Source organism: Felis catus, chromosome B4, assembly GCF_018350175.1.
Source record: "Felis catus isolate Fca126 chromosome B4, F.catus_Fca126_mat1.0, whole genome shotgun sequence".
NCBI lineage: Eukaryota > Metazoa > Chordata > Mammalia > Carnivora > Felidae > Felis > Felis catus.
In genome coordinates, this window is record NC_058374.1 from 25,840,220 (window position 1) to 25,858,461 (window position 18,242).

Genomic DNA, 18,242 nt, shown 5'->3' on the forward strand with positions numbered 1-18,242 from the left:
TTTCATGCTTTGTCAAACTTTCCAGCAATTCCTAAAATGACAATTTTAAATACTCTGGAAAGCAAGTTTTATTTTATCTAGTAGTTAAATATTGTCTTTATTTGGGGTCTCCCTCACTATAAATTTAATGAAATAACCAAAACTTCACAGATGCAGTCATGTAGTACTACTATAATATATGAAACTTCTTAGCTCATTTAGCTCCTCCTATTTCTGAATAAATTTGCTCTGTTTGCATGCATAAAAGTTCATGCCACCAAATTTATTAAAGAAGACTGTGGTGTGTTGGAAAAAGCATTTGATCTGGAATTACATTATTTCCAGGCCCACCTCTACCCCTTACTAACACTTAACTTCCACAGTGCCTTGGTCACATCATCTGTAAAATGCTGATAACTGCTCTTCCTCACCATGTTTCTGTGAATATCAAATAAGACTCTGTAGGGAAAAATTTAGTCAAATGTTGGTTGGAGTGTTGTTGGTTGGAGAAGAAACAAACTTGTACCCTTTCTCTACTCTTGACAAAGTAAACCAACCACTTGAAATTGGTCTCTTCCTAACCACAGTGAGAAGATTCCAGAAGCAAAATTTGTGGCTTCTATCTAACACTTGGGATGTCTCATATTAAAAAAAAAAAAAAAAAAAATTCAAAGCCCACTTCTTGCCCTTCCACTCCATCTCCTAGCTCTGTCAGTAAAGGCAATTTTTAAAGTTATCCTGTACTTGACCTTTCATATGGGGCCCTAATGTGGAATGCCTTTCTGCATGGCTCTCAAAGCATCATCCAGGGCCAGCAGCTTTGGCATCATCCAGAGAACTTGTTAGAAATGCAAATCATCCACCCCACCCCAAACCTACTACTGAATCAAAAACTCTGGTGTGGGGCCCAGCAATGTGAGTTTGAGCAAGTCCTCTGAGGGATTCCAACGCACACTCAGGTTTGAAAATCACTGCAGATAGTCCCATCTGTAGCCATCTAGGTGCCGCACACCGGTCCGGATTCCCAGGCACCTTCTCATAACTCGCAGCTGACTTTTCACCGCCCTCCCTAACAAAACACCGAGCAGTCCCGCCTGAACGGGGCATGCGCACCGAATTGGTAGCTAAGCTTGAGAGGAAACCCAGAAACTTCCTACAACACAACTCTGCCCCCGTGCCAAGCCCTCAGCATCCTCGGAGGCAGGAGCCTGAGCACCCGGACGGGCCTCCGGAGGCCTGATCCCTGCGCGGCGGAAGGCGCGCCACGTGCAGATCCGCGCAAAGTCGACGCGCGCCCGCGCCTCGGCCGTGGTTACCTGCACTAGCGTCATCTGCGAGCCCAGCGCCAGGAGGATCTTCTCGGTCTTGGTGGGGTACGGGTTGTCACGGTGCTTGTAAAGCCACTGCTTGAGGGGCCGCGCCATGTCCTGCAGAGCCTGCCGCTTGTGCCTCACCTTCCCGCCATTCTGCCTGGCCCTGGACACCGGGAGAGGAAGGAAGCCCGGGTGAGCCGCGCCGCCCGGCTGCAGCGCCCCCCACCCCCGGGGTCCCCCGCGTCTGGACACCTTCGCGCCCGCGGCCACGCGCCCACCAGGAACGGCTGCCGACCCCGCGTCCCGCACCCCGGGGCATCCGGCTGGGAGGTAGGTGCCCGCCAGGCGCCTCCAGGCTGAGGCGAGGCCGGGGCGGGAGCCACAGGGCTTCTGGGCGCGAAAATCCTTCCCTGGGCACCTCTCTTTGAAATGGCCTGGCCGTCGCAGGGGGTCAGGTGGCAGTGAGGGATACTAAGTTTATCTTGGAAGAGGGGATATCTTGAAGCCAGCACCCAGGGGTTAGAGGTTTAGATGACGAAGGCTAAGTCATCTGACTGGCGACCCCTCGCCCCCCTGCACCGCGCCCTTGAGAGGCTGTGGCCTCGCGGGTTGGGTCAGGCTGCTGCCAGCTCTCGAACGTTCTTTTGGGGAACTCACGCCTGGCTTCCAGGCGCTCGGGGCTTCCAGTCGCCCGCGGTCAAAGTAAAGGTTGCCCACTGGACGTCGGGAATAAAGCAAGGAATGACGGCCGTCCCCCTCCCCCTGCCCCGCTTCTCTTCTCGCTCTCTACTTCCTTTGGTCCTCTGGAAACAGGGGGAACTTTCCAAGCAAGTTGTTTGTAGAGGATAGAGGCTGAACCTAAAAAACACTCTAGGGGCCTTTTCCCGACTTAAGGTAGGGTTAAAAAGCATGGAGCACTCCGTCTCATTGGGTAAAGTTAAGGAAAAAGAAAACAGAAAAAGAAAGAAAGAAAGAAAGAAAACCCTGAGGAAAGCACATTCAAAGGAGGAAGAGGCCGGAGCAGCCCGGAGCCGGGTGCCGGGCGCTGCGCTCCCCCGCGGCTCCGGGAGGTGTCGCCGCACGGCCGCTCGCGCGGCCGGCTACTCAGGGAGGCTCGCGCGCCTGCGCCTTAGCCTCCAGGACTTTCGCCTCTTTAAACACTTTGAAATGTAACTCCATCCGAAAGGACTGGTAGTAACATTTTGACGAAACCTAATCTCTATTTTACTAACCAACAACGCCGCAGAACAAGCAGCTGATGCAATCTCTCAGGTGGAGACGCCCAGGACGGCTCCCCCTCCCCCCGCGGGGCGCTCCGGGAGCAGCCGCGAGGCCTCCGCAGCAGGCGCTGCGGGCCCACCCGCGAGCTCTACGCTCTCCGGCAGCCCCTCACCCGGCTAAACCGAAACTCGGTCCGGCAGGCCCGCGGCCTCCCCCTCCGGGCTCGCAGCGGGCCCCGCCGAGCCGCGCGCGCGTCCCGGGCGTCCTGCGGAGAGCCGACCTTGCCAACACCTTGGCCGAGGCACCTCGAGCTTCGAGGCCGTGGCGAGGCCCTGTCGTGACACGAGAGGGGAAGCCAACGGGGCTGGCCTGACCTGGGAAGCCCCGATTGCTTGCCCCTGCCCTGTTCCTGGGCGTCCCGCTCAGTCCTTTCTGCCTCGCTCTCATCCGCTCTTCTGCACCCGCGGCCCACAGAGGGGCAGGGAGCCCCCTACCCTGAGGTCCAGGTATGGGAGGACTGAGGCACCGTTTCCAACAAGCCTTTTGAACTATCTTGATGAACCGATTCCCCTATATTTTGAGAAACTAATGCCTTAAAAGGACAATCCGCGAGACCAGGGGCGGAGACCTGCCCTCCCGGGAGCTCCGGGCCCCTGACCCCCGGGCTGCGGCTGCGGCTGCCACTCCCACCCCTCCAGGCTGCAGGCGGGCAGGGGTCCCGGCAGGGTGCGCATACCCAGTCCTGCGGTGTCTCAGGCCGAGGTTGTCCTTGAGGGGCGGGCCGTCCGGAATGCCCACCTCGGGGCGGGCGTGGGGACTGTCTAGGACGCCACCATAGGGCCGGCTGCCCCTTTCCCGTTCGGGAGCACCGCGGTCCTCAAAAAGCACGGCGCCGCTGAGCTTGTTGAAGACGATGGTGTTCATGGTGCCGGCAGGCAGAGGCGCGCCGCGCGGCCGCTGCGCCTTGAGGCCTGGCCGCCGGGAGCTCCGCAGGGCTCGGGTTCTAGGAGAAGATGCATCACGTTACTCGCTCAGTGCTCACCTCCCTACGCGTCCCGAGCCCCGGACTCCGCGGAAGCTCTGGCCTGGGGAGCCGAGAGGAGGAGCGGCGGCGCCACACCTGGACAAGGGAACCCTTGCCTCTCCCCACCTGGCTACACCGCTCCTCCCTTCGCACCAATCCCCCGCACGCTCCTGGTCTCTACCCTCTTCCTAGTCCCGGCGATCGTTCCAAGGAACCTCAACCAGGGATAATTTACCCGCGTAGGCAAAGGGAAGTAATCCCTAAAGGAGTTCTTTTCTCGGTTTTAATCTGGAAGAAGTGCACTTGGGTTAGCGGAGCGGAATAGGCGCGGCGGAGTGGGGGGGGGGGGGGGGGAGGTGGCGTTCTTCAGCCACAACGGAAGTCTAAAGCATCTCGGAGCTCTCGGGTTGGAAGGAGGGGTTGGAAGGAAGGGAAATTTTTGGGTAATATGAACAACTGCATCTGCAAGCCCCGGTTAATGAGTCCCAGGCCACACCGGGATTCCGGGGATTTTCATGTTTTCTAGATCCTGGATGGTTTGGCTGAAACCCCGAAATTCTTATTCCGGCTGAGGTCTCTGGGGGGGGGGGGGTGGAGGTAAGGGCAGGGAAAGTGAGCTGACTTCTAAGCTACAAAGTTAAGTGGCACCAGGGACAAATGTACCACATAGTCTCCCTCCCCCCAAGTCTTCCTACCACCCCCCTGCCCGCTGCAGGACGCGCAAGGTCCCGGCTGGTCAAAGGCGCCGGAGTCCCGGGCCTCCCAGAACCCGCTGTCAGTGCTGTCCTCTTACGCAGCGTGGGTGTGAGCCTCGAACTCGAAGCCCTGACTCACCCGCCCCTTTCTGGGGTCTCGGGGAACCATTTCAGAGGTTGCATAGATGTTAGGAGCGGAAGGAGGCGTCGCGGTCCGCGCACCACCAAGCCTGCGGCTGCCGTCATTGAAAAAGCTTTCAGCTCACCTCCCAGGTCGCGGCGGCCGGGAGCCTCCTGCCGAAGAGCGCAGGCCTCAGGTTCAAGTCTGCGCCGCCGCTTAGCAGTGGCGTTATCTCCCCCATCACCCCGCCCTCGCGCTTCGGGGTAGCTCCTGTTTCTTCCCAGTAGCCTGGGCACAACTGCCAGAGCCCCCTCACCCCGCCCCGCCGCAGCGGGGGCTGCTACCCCTAACACACACACATATCATCAGCCAGGCCGAGCTCCCACACTTGCCAACGCCCCCTGCCCCGCCCTCCAGCCATCACAGGAGCGGCCACGCGCGACATTTAGGGCCGTGACCACAGAGGCTAAGCGACGGCTACCGTCAGTGTTCGTGGAGAGGTGAAGTCAGACTTCCGCTGGCTGCCCCGTGTACCACAAGGCTGAGTCCTCCCACGCAGACAGGTACGTGTCTGGAGTGTGCACGCAGCCTCGGCGAAAAGTGTCAAAGCAAATTTCCGTGCTCGCAGCCTCAGTTCTAAGGTCAGGACTAGCGATTTTTTTTTTTTTTTAAATCGGTGCGCTTAGTGCTTTGCGTTCACGCTGCGCTATTTGTAAAACACGCCCTTTTCCAGTCCCACAGTGTTTCCCCACCACAGTCCTGTCCTCCTATATTCAACGGCTAGTTTTTCCAAGCGACTCCGCTGCGAGGTTTGCCCTACCGGACCCTTCCGCGCTGTCCCAAGCCCACATAGACATCTCAACCACAGACACCCGGCGCGGTCCGGGTCTGTAGGCAGCAAGCGAGGTGGCCGGGGGCTGCGAAGGTCCGAGAACTGGGTCCTGACTCGAGGGGTTGCGGGGTGGGGGAGGGCATGTGAAGCGCGGTACCTGGACCTCACCCGGCGCCCCACCACGATCCTCAGCACCTCTTCTCCGCTCCAGTGCTCCCCACTTACCCTCACCCTGACTCACTCCAAACTGTTGCTTGGGGAGCTCCTTCCCCGCGGAACTACCCCGCCCAACGCCCGCGAGCAATTTTAAAGCCAAGGAGGGGCAATCAGGTGGGCGCCCAGGCGCCTCGCGGACCCTCTGGCCAGCCTTGGCCACCACCCGGGCGCGTGCCCACTGGACCTCGGAGGGAAGTGGGGGAAGGGCGGGGACAGCGGAGGCTCCCGGGGCAGAGGGAAGGAGTAGCTCCGGGGCCAGAGCGAGCCTCCCGTCCCGAGGCCCTGAGCTGGGACGCCGGGACCCGCGGGCTGTACCTGTGGCGGTGGGGCCGGCGGCCGGCGGCAGGGCGGCTGGCTCTCCCGCGTCGAGGCTAGGCGCACTCCCATCCCCGCCTCATGTTCTCCGCGCGGGCTCCAGCGCGCTCACCGCCGCCACCGCCGTCGTCTCGGCTTTATTTACTCAGACGGGCGCGCGCGGCCCGGGAACAGGAATACCGAGGCCTTCTCATGTTTCTTGACTGCCGGGCCCAGCCGGCGAACATCCTGCAGGCGCGGTATCCACGTTCCCGGGCCGGCGAGAGGAAGCCTCAGCACCCTCCCGGCAGCGGGCACTGCAGTTAACCCTCGCAGAGGAGCCGCCGCTGCAGGCGCCGCCGGGGAGTCCCCGGCCCGCCGCGTCTTCCCCAGCGGGGCCCCGCTCTCAGATCCGCCGGCCCCGCAGGCGCTGAGCAAAAGGGGCTATTTCCTTCGCACTTAGGGGAGAAATCGGAGAAGCCGCAAGTAGCGCCGGGCTTGGGCTCTGGAAGCCGAGACGCTGCGGTGCAAATCCCGCGTGTTAGCTGGCCCGAGAGCTGGAAATTTAGCCACTCGTGGCTAGGCGGGAGAGAGCTTTACGACGCGCCCTTAATTTTCTTCGCGATTAGCTGGAGTACAGTTAGAGCACGGGTTTGTGTCTACAACGCGTGAGCGTATTGCAGAAGGTGCTTGGCGCCCCGGGAGCTCCTTTTCTGCTGTCACTGGGCTTCTGAGGTCCGCGCTGTTTCAAAGCCAGACACACATTCACCGTCCGAGGCCAGGGCTGGAGAGGCTGCTCTCGCCACGGGACGTAGGGGTGGAGGGAGGCAAGGCCGGGGCGAGCGAGCCCAGGTGCCCAACCCACTGTGACCCAGGTATGGAAGAGAAGGCGAGCCCAGGGCCAGGCATCTGCATGGAGGAAGGGGGATGGCACTTGGGAGAATCCCGAGCTGGGACACAGTGCAAGGGGAGAGAATGCCTCTCAGATTCCTTTATTGATGATGGTTCCCTTCCCACCATCACCCCAAATAGGAGAGTAACAAAAGCTGTGGTTTAGGTGCAACTGGAAGCTTGGAGCTTCTGGCAGCCTTGAAGAGCCGCAAGGCGCCGAGCACGAAGCCGTCCGCCTTCTCGCCGCCGGCCTTGAGGCAGCAGCGACACCTTCATCTTTTTATAAGAGCGAAAGTAGATTTTTCCAAACCTGAAAGTTATGGCATCACTTGTTCTTTTCTCCTTCAAGGTGGCTGGCCAGCTCTGGGGCAGTGGCCCACCTAAGCATCTTCCATTTATGTGGCCTGGAAGTGGTTAAAATATATGTAAAAGCTATTATTGCCAAGACTAATCACACCTTCGAATTTTCCTCTATGTTATCTCCCAAACTATGCGACGGCAAACGGGCGGTGGCACAATCTAAAGCATAGAAGGACGAACTTCTAAGTTTTTGCGCATTAGGTAGATAAATATTATCATTTGATCACATTTTCCAATGTCCGTGTTTTCTTTTATTGTATCATTTGCGGTTGGGCATTGTCATTTCGTCATTGGCGCTGCACTTGACTTGTTGCAGTGCGAGTTCAACAGACACAGAGGTCTACGGACCTCGCTGTGGGAATTTAAAGTGAGGGAAACATCAGAACATTTCAGCCACAGACTTAAACAGCGAGTAAGTTTCACAACAACTGGTATTTGATAATTCACAAGAGGAAATAGCCCGGTTTCCCCCTATCCTCTCTATAACACTCTCTATAATGTGGTCATCAGACGTTATCAGGAAATCAGCTGTAAAACGCCCCTCTGACATATATTTTGGTCAGCTGCTCTCGTAAAGCAATGGGCAGTATGTAGTCGCTTGCAATTTCATAGTACCATACTGACTCATGGACTCATGGAGCAGGATACTTTAGTATAAGATACTACTTTTGTTGCTTTAGTCTTAACTGCATTTACACAACTTAAAAATGCATTTAGAGGACTTTGACTTAAGATCAATTTACATGTGAGATGTGTTTTCTTAAGGTCTGATATAAAATATACAGCAAAAAATGTTGCAAAAAATTTTTAATTTGGTATAGGAATAATATACACCTTAGACTTAAGTCACTGAAAAAGTAATGCAGAATTACTTTAGAATATAGTAACTAGAATCCATTTTAAAATGAAAAAACAAACCCCACAATGGAGGGTAGGTTTTAAAATGAAATAGTATGGAGAATCCTTCTGTAATGTACAAATAAGCATGTATTTTGCGATAGATCAACATTTTATTTTTGCAAGTTTCATTCTCTATGCAAGAGTGAAGTTTCTTCTTTATTTTAACCCACAGTTCAAATACAGTTATCATTATCTTTAATTCCACCTTTTCCAAAGGTGAATTTTACTTAGCTTCTAATGCTGTATTCTAAAGTCAGTACATGAAATGCTATATCATAATCCTCAGAACTAAACCTTGCAATTTTAGAAAGCACTATCAGAAGCTTTAGAGAGTATATAGTTTGTGGGAGATAGCCATATGCAGGGAAAAGAGAAAAACAGTTCAGGCCAGAAGTCAGAAAAGTTGAGTCCAAATTCTCAAAATCGAGTCTGAATTCTGGTTAATTTGATGTTGGCTTAGTCTGAATTTACTAAAGTATAAAATGAAGATGTCAATTTTTCCATAAATTTGCCATATACTATTATTAAGATATTTTTTAAATGTGAAAGTAACGTATTGCAATTGCTAAAGCTAGAAAAATGTCAAGTAGAACATTTGGCAGAAATCTTAATTCGTTCTGTTAGACCTAGAGTGTAGTTATAAATATAAATAATTTTCCTTTCTTACAAGGAAAAAAGAAGCTTTCATTTTAAGCATTTTGATATTTTACCAAGGGGCCTGATGTTTCACAACAAATATTGGTCAAAGTTTTTGAAAATAAGGATTGCTTTTAAACTCTCTTTTCTGGTTATTACTTATAGGCAATGAAATAAATTACAAAGCCAGGGAAATTCTGTCACTTTCCATCCAAATGTTATTAAATAGTAAATTTATGGACAAATAGCAGGTTCAACCTCACACTTGGCCAGCATGAGTCGTAGAGATACATGTTGAAGTGCGTAAGTGGAACAACATAACAAGCAGAGAAAGACACAGCTGCAGAAACATCATGGGCAAACTAGTAGAATAGGGGCCCTCCAAATTCCGCAAGGCATTTTCACTTTGTTTATAATTTGACTTTGATTGCATTAATAATGCAGGATAAGTTTTGTCAGAGAGGGGGGTCTTCTCCATAATTTCATTCTCAAGCAAGGAACAGAGTCCAAGTGAAAGTCCCTCTTCTGCTAGCTCCACCCAGTCACGTTCCTGAGACTCAACCACCGAGAGGTGGCCACCACTGGTTTGATGTGTATCCTCTCGATGGTTTTCTCTGCGTTCACATCCATGAATACAAACAAAACATAATAGTTTTGTTTTATGACCTTCTGAAAGAAATGAGACCATACCTTACAGGAGGGTATAAACATACAGAGACACACAGAACTAAACTAAAACTTGCTTTCTCATTCAATTTCATAGAGAATTTTCATGTGAGTACCTATAAATACAAATCCATAGTTTTAACTGTTACATAATGCTCCATAATCTATTTAGCCATTCCTCATCATCATTTCTGCCTTTTCAATGTTCACTATTATAAGCATTACACACCCTTGTTTATGATTATTTCTGCACACATGTAAACATTTTTCTAGGAATCGCTACACAGACACAGAATTACTGGGTTGAAGGAATCATGATTTTAAAATTTTGATAAATATTTCCAAATTTCCCTCCAACCTGTACCTCCACAAAGTCACCATTTCCTGACATGCTAACACAGCATATGTTTCGTATGTTTGGACTTCATAATGTTTGCCAGTATGATGGGTAAAATAATGTCTTCTTGTTTGAGGACCTTTTCATTTGTTTATAAGCCAGTTGGGTTTCTTCATTGAAGCAACTTGCTTATATCTTTATTAGATGCCTTGTCGCTTTTATAAAGTCTTTATAAATGATTTTTCCATGATATATATGCTTTATATATTGCAAGTGTCATCTGGCCTGACATCCACCTTTTGCCTTTTTTGTTTTGCCTCACAGAAGGTTTAAATGTGAATATAGGTCAATAGGTCTGCATTTTCCTTTTTGAATTCTGGGTTTTGTGTCTTCCTTACAAAGGCTTTTAAAATATTTTCTTCTAATACTTTAAAAAATTGTTTTCATTTGGCCCTTTAATCCTTCTGGAATTAATCTGTATATGTTGTGAGATAGAGCTCTAATTTGGCTTTTTTTTCTTCAGTTGAATAGTCAGTTATTCCTATGGTGTCTATTAAAGAGTTTCCCCTCATTGATTTGAAATTACTTTTCTCGTATATATGGCGTATTCCTTTCCACATGTAGGTTGGTCTAAGAAGGCTTTAAGAGATGTTGCAAAACCCAATAGACTGTAATAAATTTAATCTTCAAAAATTTAAAAGCATCCTGCCCGCCAAAGACTTCCAATATTATTCTGTTTCTAATTTCAGAGCATGTCAAGTATCGAAATAGTAATATGCATGGCCTGGTTATGGTTCTAATTTAGAAGGCTAATTCAATACTGTTCTAGGACGAACTTGCCGTTTATTTTGTCGCGGTCCTGCTCAGAAGGAAGAGAGCAGTTTCAGGCAGCCATATTCTCCAGGGTAGAGTACGGCTGCACAGAGCTTTTCAAATGCATCACAGAACCAAACGATAACTGACCATGAGCAATATAAGGTTATTTGTAAAAGTGATGAGTCCCTGCTATCCGTGATTTGTGAAAGTAAAATGCATTTTTTTTCTTGCTCAACTTTTTGTGAAATGTGATTCCCCCCCTTCCCCACGGCCCCCCATTCCCCCCCCCCCCCCGCAAAGCAACCTGTTAAGATGAGAACCTTCAATCTGATTGCATATGAGTCAAATTCACTCTGGACAAAAATGCAAATATCTTCTTGCCCTCATTTCTACAAAACATTAGCTACATAAAAGTACAGAAATGCAAATGGTAAACAGTCAGTAGCATTGAGATCCAGGTGGATTGCTGTTTTTTGTTCTACTTCATAGAGCTTGAGACAGGACCTGAAGTAACCCTGGGACACTAATACCTCATCTTTTCCCTTGATTCCAAAATATTTTCAGTAGCCACCGACAATCACAGAGTCTCTATTCCATTACACACATGAAAATACACTATAGACTGGGGTCATAAGGAGAATCTGGAGAACATTTTATCCTCGAAGTGTACATTGAAATACAAGAATTTCTCCCAGGAGATTATTGTATCTTGAAAATCAATTTGCTCGCACATCAAAAAGTGGCCATTTTAATAAATTTAGCAAAGACTTTTGATCACAAGTTAGTATGACTCTGTATTTGGAACCTAATGGACTTCAGGTACTTAAGTTTTAAGATTTAGTTCAGTTTTAAGATTTAATTACTATATGTACCTCATGATGTTTCAAGCTTTTGACTGACCCCATCCATTTTTCCTGCTTTCATTTTCATCCTCCTATTTTCACCTTTGTGTAGGATATTTGAATAAGTTCACCAAAGGAATACACGTGAGCAAAAGTGATGTGTTCAACTTTTGCTTAACATGCTTAAAAAGAAATTGCTTGCCCTCCTCTTTAAGTCTTCCCAGTTATCAAGGGCTAGAACACGGATGTGGCCGTGGTCCACACCTACTAATCAGATAACAACTCAAAGAACAGCAGAGCCACAAGGTGAAAGCAATCTGGGACCTTGCATGGACCACATGGGTGAGAGCTTCTGGGCTTGGGCTCAGCTAACTTTTTCTGGAAAGGGCTGGACAGTAAATATTTTAGGTTTTGTGGGTCATAAATTCTGTGTTCAACTCTGCCAATTACAGTGTGAAAACCGCCATAGATAATGCTTAACTATGAATGAGTCAATGAATGAGCATTGCTGTGTCTCCGTGAAACTATTTAATGCACACTGAAAATTCAATTTTATGGGATTTTCCTGTGCCACCCAATGTGCTTCCTTTGACATTTTTTCAGCCATATGTAAAAACCGTTCTTCCTTCAGAAACAGAAACAGTCAGCAAGCTAGATGTGACCTGAGGTTGTGTTTGCTGATCTCCTGGATGTGGCCTTCTCAGCTGGACTGATATGAGAGACAAATAAACTGCCCCTCCTGGAAGTCACTGTATTAGGGGGTTTCCTGGCCAAGAGGACTTAGTCCGTACCCTACATAATGCATGCCTGTACAAAGTTACTACCAGTGGGCTTAAGCAAAGTGCTTTTTAGATGACTAGAGGCTGCCACAAACAAAGAGAATGGGAAAGGGGGTGTAAAGAAAGCATGCTTTCTCCCCTCTCCTCCCAAGAACGTGTTACATGTGTGTAGAGAATCAACCTCATTATTTTTACAATATTCTTGATGCTGTTATTATTTTTTTTTATTTTAACCACCTTTAAAAAAGGTATTGACATACCTTTAGACCCAGTATTGGTGTTTGAGTTTTGGTGCTTATGTTTTTAAGGAATGGAAAATGATGATTAATTTGTAAGAATTACTGTTTTCTGGATCCCTTCCTCCTGTCTCTCCCCAAAACCCCACAAAATTCAAACGATTTTTTTCATTGTTTTCTTTTTTAATAATCAACAGTAAATATTTATGGGACACCTGCATGCAAAATCCTGTGCCAAGAACTGCATGATCTTGATTTAAAAGACATGATCCTTGCCTAGCTTACAAACTTGTTAAGAAAGCACCAGAAAACAAACATACCTCATCTAAAACGTTTTAAGGTGCCTGATATAAAGATTTCTTAAATCCAGTAAATCTGTAAATCATCTGTAGAAATGCATGAGGGAGCTTGAAGACGATAGGAGGGCCATTTTATGTGTCTGCTAAAAATTTTGTAACCGTATTACCAACATCCTTCCCGAAAACATGCAAAAAGATCATTACTTCAGAAATTTGAGCCTGATTGAAAAACAGCGTTTTCACCTCTTACATCAGACTTTTTTAAGTTTTATGCCAAAAACCTCTGGATTTCAAGAGAGAGTTTTAGGGCTTCCATTGAAAAAAAAAAATTACAGCAAGAGTAAACACACAGGTTAGCGGGTGATTTTTCTTTCCTCCTTTCCTTGTCCAGGCCTTCCTGCAACCTACCTCTGGCCCTCCACCTTCACACTCCTTTGGAAAACTGTTGAAGGGAGAGAGGGATTGAAGGAGAGGAGTTTTGTGAATAAACTTGTCATATGTGGCGGTGAGGTAATTCTCGAGGCTTATAGGGAGAAGCCTCCACTGCTCCTCAGCAAGAAGAGACAAATTCTTGCCCAAGTATCTGGACTCCAGGCCCATCAACAGGCAGCTGATTGGGGTTGGGGGGGTTGTGGGGGCATCAGGTCTGCACCTAGAACTACACAGTGATCTTAAGTCATTAGCCATCCATTTGTTTTGATATTCATTGAAGTTTCCTAGGTGTGCTTTGATGTCATAAATCCTGTTTAGAAAGGAGTGTGGGCTACAGGAAAGGGAAAAGGAAAAAAGGTGTTTTGCCAATGAATTGTGCAATTTAAGTAGCCCAAAGTCTAGGATAAGAGAAGCCTTGTGATATCCAAATGTCACAATTTTTTTTTTCTTAAACCTGTAGTAGCAGTCAGCTCAAGACACAATATCCTAACATTGCTCTTCTGGACTCTTATAAATGGGGACATAATAAAGGATTTTTTTTTAAATTACATAATATGAACACAGCACTTACTATGTACTATTCTAGGCACTTAATACATTCTCACAGCCACCCTTTGGGGTAAGCACCCATTAGTACCCATTTGGTAGAAGAAGACACAGAGGCATAGACTGGCCCTAAGTCACAGGTTGATTGCTGGTGGAGCCAGGATTTGAATGCAGTCTGGCAGGTGCCAGGGTTTGTTTGCTGAATCACCTAACTATAACCAACTGCCTCTTTGCGGTACATAGGAATGGTAGAAAGAAAGAACTCTAAATACTTGACTGCATAATTGTAGGCGCAGCTAAATATGTTGCACACCTTTTGGTTCCTCACTTAAGAGCAGGAAATTCAGTGCCAGTGTGTTTGCTTTCCTTTCCATATGTGGCCTTTTTTCTCCGCGTCACCTAGAATGTGATGTCTTCCCACAGCTCCGACATCATGGTCAAAAGGTTGTACTTCATGCTAATCTTCATGTGTGTGGTCACATTCAAGAGCCAATAACTGCTGACTCTTCTGTGGGTTCTCTAAATCTGGAGAACATCCTTCCCACCAGGCAGTGAAGTGGTTCGGCGATGAAAAACAACATGCTTTGGAATAGCCCCAGCAATCTGGAAATGTTGCTTTGTTGTAGGAGTAGACACAGCATGATTATAAGTGGCATATCTCAAGGGAGGTGAAAATCAGTAGCTTTGACTCAGGAGCCTGAGGAAATGATAGTGGCTCCTACAACTTCATGAACTTCTTCTTGCTGTTATGTCTTTGTTCTGTTTTGTTTTGTCTTGTTTTTGTTTGTGATAGTTGTTAGGCCTGCTTCTAGCATTTGTTAGAGGACATTAGTCCAAGGGAAGAGTACAAATGAACGCCTACACCCCATATGCCTAAATATTTAAAAATTGCAAATCAAGCTAAAACATTGTTAAATAAACTATGTTGCATCCCTCTACCTTGACAAATATACTATCATGATGAAAAATCAAAAACTGTAAAGTTATGATTTTTGTTGGGAAAATATCAAAGACAAGTTGGTTTCATTGTTACTGCACATGTCTGGACTCTTTGATGTTGGACTGGCAATGTTGAGATGAGTAATAAAATTAAAGAGACATAATTCATCATTTATTATGTATTTATTTAATTAGGTTTATTTTTCTTGTCTTCATTTCAGCAAAAATTGCTATGTTATTGTAACCAGTATTCTCTCAGAACTTGTGTTCTGAAAGATTACAAATAAAATGCAAATGTACTAAAAATATCCAAAACATATTGAATATATGAAATACATGAATATATTTTCATCAAGAATGTACATTAAAGGGGCGCCTGGGTGGCTTGGTCGGTAAAGCATCCGACTTCGGCTCAGGTCATGATCTCACTGTCCATGAGTTCGAGCCCCGTGTCGGGCTCTGTGCTGTCAGCTCGGAGCCTGGAGCCTGTTTCAGATTCTGTGTCTCCCTCTCTCTGACCCTCCCCCGTTCATACTCTGTCTCTCTCTGTCTCAAAAATAAATAAACGTTAAAAAAAAATTAAAAAATAAATAAATAAATAAAAAGAATGTACATTAAAATAAATAGAGAAAAATTCAAAGTTAAAATTATTTTATTATGAAGTGCTATTTTTATTCTAAAATGCTTACATTATATAATAAATAGATTCAAATAGAATTCAAATAGAAAATAGAAAGCAATAACTAATGAATATAGGATTTTAAGTAAAGCTGAAATTTTATTTAACATTTTGGAACATTAACTTAAAATATCTTATATAAATAAAATTATTTGTTAACGCTAGTGTTCAATGCACAGCTAGTTGTCAATATAAAGTATTGGTATCTGATTTCACGAATGATTTGTCTAGATCTACACACCAGTCTTTGAGTGATATGAATTGTTTAATATTGCAAAATGTTCTTTTGCTGCCAGGTGCAAACATTGCAAAGATTTGCTAAATACTGAATACCTACAGAGCCGTGGATTAGAGAAGCAAGAAAATGATGCCAGGCAGTCCTGGAAAACAAATACTGCATGAGGTAAGGCTATATTGCATTTATGGGATCTGCTGAGTTGGTTAATTTGCCTTTTCTCCTTGCTCTTGGAAGCAGTAGTCACCTCCAATGTTCTTAGCAGTACAGCCCAAGCCTTTACAATATTTGGATGTGATCACCTTTTACTTTGAGGACATACAGCAAATGATGTGTAGAAGCATTTTATGAGCCCTGAATGATGCTGGTCATGCACGTGCATGCATGCCTCTGTGTGTATGTGTGTGTGTTTGTGTGTGTGTCTGTGTTTGTGTGTGTGTGTGTGTGTGTGTGTGTGTGTGTGTGTGTGTGTTTGTGTGTGTGTGAGAGAGATGTAGGTCCTTTCAAAGAAAGATTTAGGGTAGTGGCTCTTTGCTTGGGTCTATGGGTATTTACTTATTTTTTTGAATTTATTAAACTTAAGCCCTCTGATGAATCAAAATAAAATTACACTTACTGAAACCTTTCCATGAGTTTATCCTTTGATGATCCTGCGATGATTAACACGTGTTACAACCTCTGAAGTTACAGAAAGCAGGGTCAGTTTTAAAGCCCTGACAGGGTAACATACACTTTTAACAGGGGCAATTATTGCAGAGCCATCCTGTAGGAAATAATGTCTTCACTGAGGGTCAGAGGATTATACGCCTGAGTGAAGTCAGCTTTGCAAGTTATTTCCCTGAAGATCAACGAGGAGACAGCTGATTGTGGGCACTGAATATGGTTGCCACTTACGTGCCTTATTCACAGGCAACCATGAGCTCCACAAGACGCTTTTTATTTCCTTCACTGCCATGTTTTTAACATGTAGCCCATGAGCCGCCTTAAACAGGGGCGCTTGTTAAAAATGCACATTCCAGATCCCATCTATATATGCTGAAAAATCAGGGTTTCTGGGCTTACACCCTATGGTGATGCTGATACGATGTTTCTCCAGCCCTGCTTTGTAAAAGAAATTGATGTAGGGCAATGGCACATAAGCTTTTTAAATTATACACCCTGATTAGTACAGATATTTTGGGCAGGAGTCTCTAGTATATAATCATTTCTTTGTAAATGGTATACACGTACTATTGTGCTATTATGTAAACTGTAAAACACACACACACACACACACACACACAAAACAGATTTTTAAAAGGCAAAGGTGAAATAAACAATATTTTATTTTATTAAGTTTATTTACTTATTTTGAGAGAGACAGCACTAATGGAAGAGGGGCAGAGAGAGAGGGAGAGAGAGAGAATCCCACATAGGCTCTGCACTGCCATCACAGAGCCCCATGTGGGGCTCGAACCCACGAAGCTGTGAGATAAGTAAACAATATTTTAAATTAATTGTTTTATCTCTCAGTGATACAAAAATATTTTTTGCTTCCAGAAAAATACCATCGTTAATAAATACATATTTATTAATATTATCAACAGGCTATTTTTAATGAAAGCAATATAATTTGAATTGCTTCATGCTTTAAAAAACATCTTGGTTTAGGGGCACCTGGATGGCTCAGTCGGTTAATCATTCAACTTCTGCTCAGGGCCTGATCTCACAGTTCCTAGGTTCGAGCCCCTCGTTGGCCTCTGTGCTGACAGCTGGGAGCCAGGAATCTGCTTCAGATTCTGTGTCTCCCTCGCTCTCTGCCCCTCCCCCACTCATGCTCTGTCTGTCTCTGTCTCTCAAAAATAAATAAACGTTAAAAAAAACTAAAAAAACTGTCTTGGTTTAATAATAGTTTAAAGGTTGGGACTCAAGTTCAGGTTAATTAGAGACTTGTTTTTCATGTCATCTCTAAAAAAGATACTTTGGGACAAGACAGACTCACACAGAAGAGGTGTATTTCTGACTGTACTTACCATTTGTTTTCAGCCCATCCACAAGTTTTGTAAAGAGTTTGCTTAAAATTGTGCTTACAAGTCTTCCATGATTATCAGCCAGTTCTTGTAAATGAATCACAAAGTGTTACATTTTTATTTTCAGCAAATGCCTTTAATAATTCCCTGAAACTCCTTGAGAGATTTTAAAATAGATGTGAAAATTCTGTTTTCAAGTTTTTAAAGTGTGACAGGAGTTTCCTTAGGTAATTGAAGTCATTTTCAGGAACAAAATCACACAGTGATGGGTACATTTCTAAATTGTGAGTGTCTTTTGGAAAGCAGTTACTTTGTCAATTGTTGTTAAATGTCATCTTTACCTGAAGGGGGCAGATGAAGAGTGTTTTATGTTTTTAAGTAACAAAAGGTAGATTCCCATTGAAAGTCCCATCCTCAAGAAGATGAACAAATTACTGTGGCTTAAATCTCAAGTGTAAGAGAAGGAAGTGGTGAAAATCACAGTACTGCCAAGAAATGGGCAAAGGCTAGAATGGGAGGCCTGTATTTTATGCCCACTCCTTTCATTTGTATCTTGTAAAAATGGAGCGGTCATAAATTCTAATTGTAGACATCGTCATTCACTGTGGGAGGGGCACAGAGGCCTCTCAGATGACGCTTAGCCCTAAGTAACCGGGCAGGTCGTGGAATCCTTCACTGTGAGAAAGAATAGTAACAGTAACAAGAGCTGATAATTATGGAACTCTTAGGTGCCAGGCCCTGCTAGGGTTTTCTGTGAATCACTTCATTTACTACTCACGCAATGCCCTGGGCACAGTCTTCGGGCTTTTGTGGATGAGGAATTTGAGTTTGAGGTCATGTAGCTACTAAATAATGGAGCCAGGAGTCTGGCAAGTTTGGGGACTTCATTTGTGGACATGAGGAGTTAAAATGCAGGTATGACCCCAGACCTACTGATTATCACTC

At 46.1% G+C, this 18,242-nt stretch overlaps 2 protein-coding genes across 9 annotated transcripts in view; one reads left to right on the top strand and one right to left on the bottom strand.

Moving 5' to 3' along the window:
• The window catches only part of MKX (mohawk homeobox), a 67,774-nt gene extending 61,775 nt beyond the window's left edge, over positions 1–5,999 (bottom strand). The window contains exons 1-4 of one of the 7 annotated variants that reach the window (XM_045061060.1): positions 5,717–5,966; positions 4,372–4,526; positions 3,250–3,516; positions 1,296–1,455 (exon numbers count right to left, since the gene is read on the bottom strand). In XM_045061060.1, coding sequence (XP_044916995.1) covers positions 1,296–1,455; positions 3,250–3,516; positions 4,372–4,526; positions 5,717–5,788 — 654 coding nt within the window. In that variant the 5' untranslated portion in view covers positions 5,789–5,966. Of the gene's footprint in view, positions 1–1,295; positions 1,456–3,249; positions 3,517–3,772; positions 3,884–4,371; positions 4,634–5,716 lie in introns of those variants that run through there. The other 6 variants (XM_045061061.1, XM_023256474.2, XM_045061062.1 and 3 more) reach the window with 6 other exon arrangements.
• The window catches only part of LOC123386477, a 99,337-nt gene continuing 85,873 nt past the window's right edge, over positions 4,779–18,242 (top strand). For both annotated transcript variants that reach the window (XM_045061063.1, XM_045061064.1), the window contains exons 1-2: positions 4,779–4,916; positions 15,350–15,456. In XM_045061063.1, coding sequence (XP_044916998.1) covers positions 15,418–15,456 — 39 coding nt within the window. In that variant the 5' untranslated portion in view covers positions 4,779–4,916; positions 15,350–15,417. The remainder of the gene's footprint in view (positions 4,917–15,349; positions 15,457–18,242) is intronic.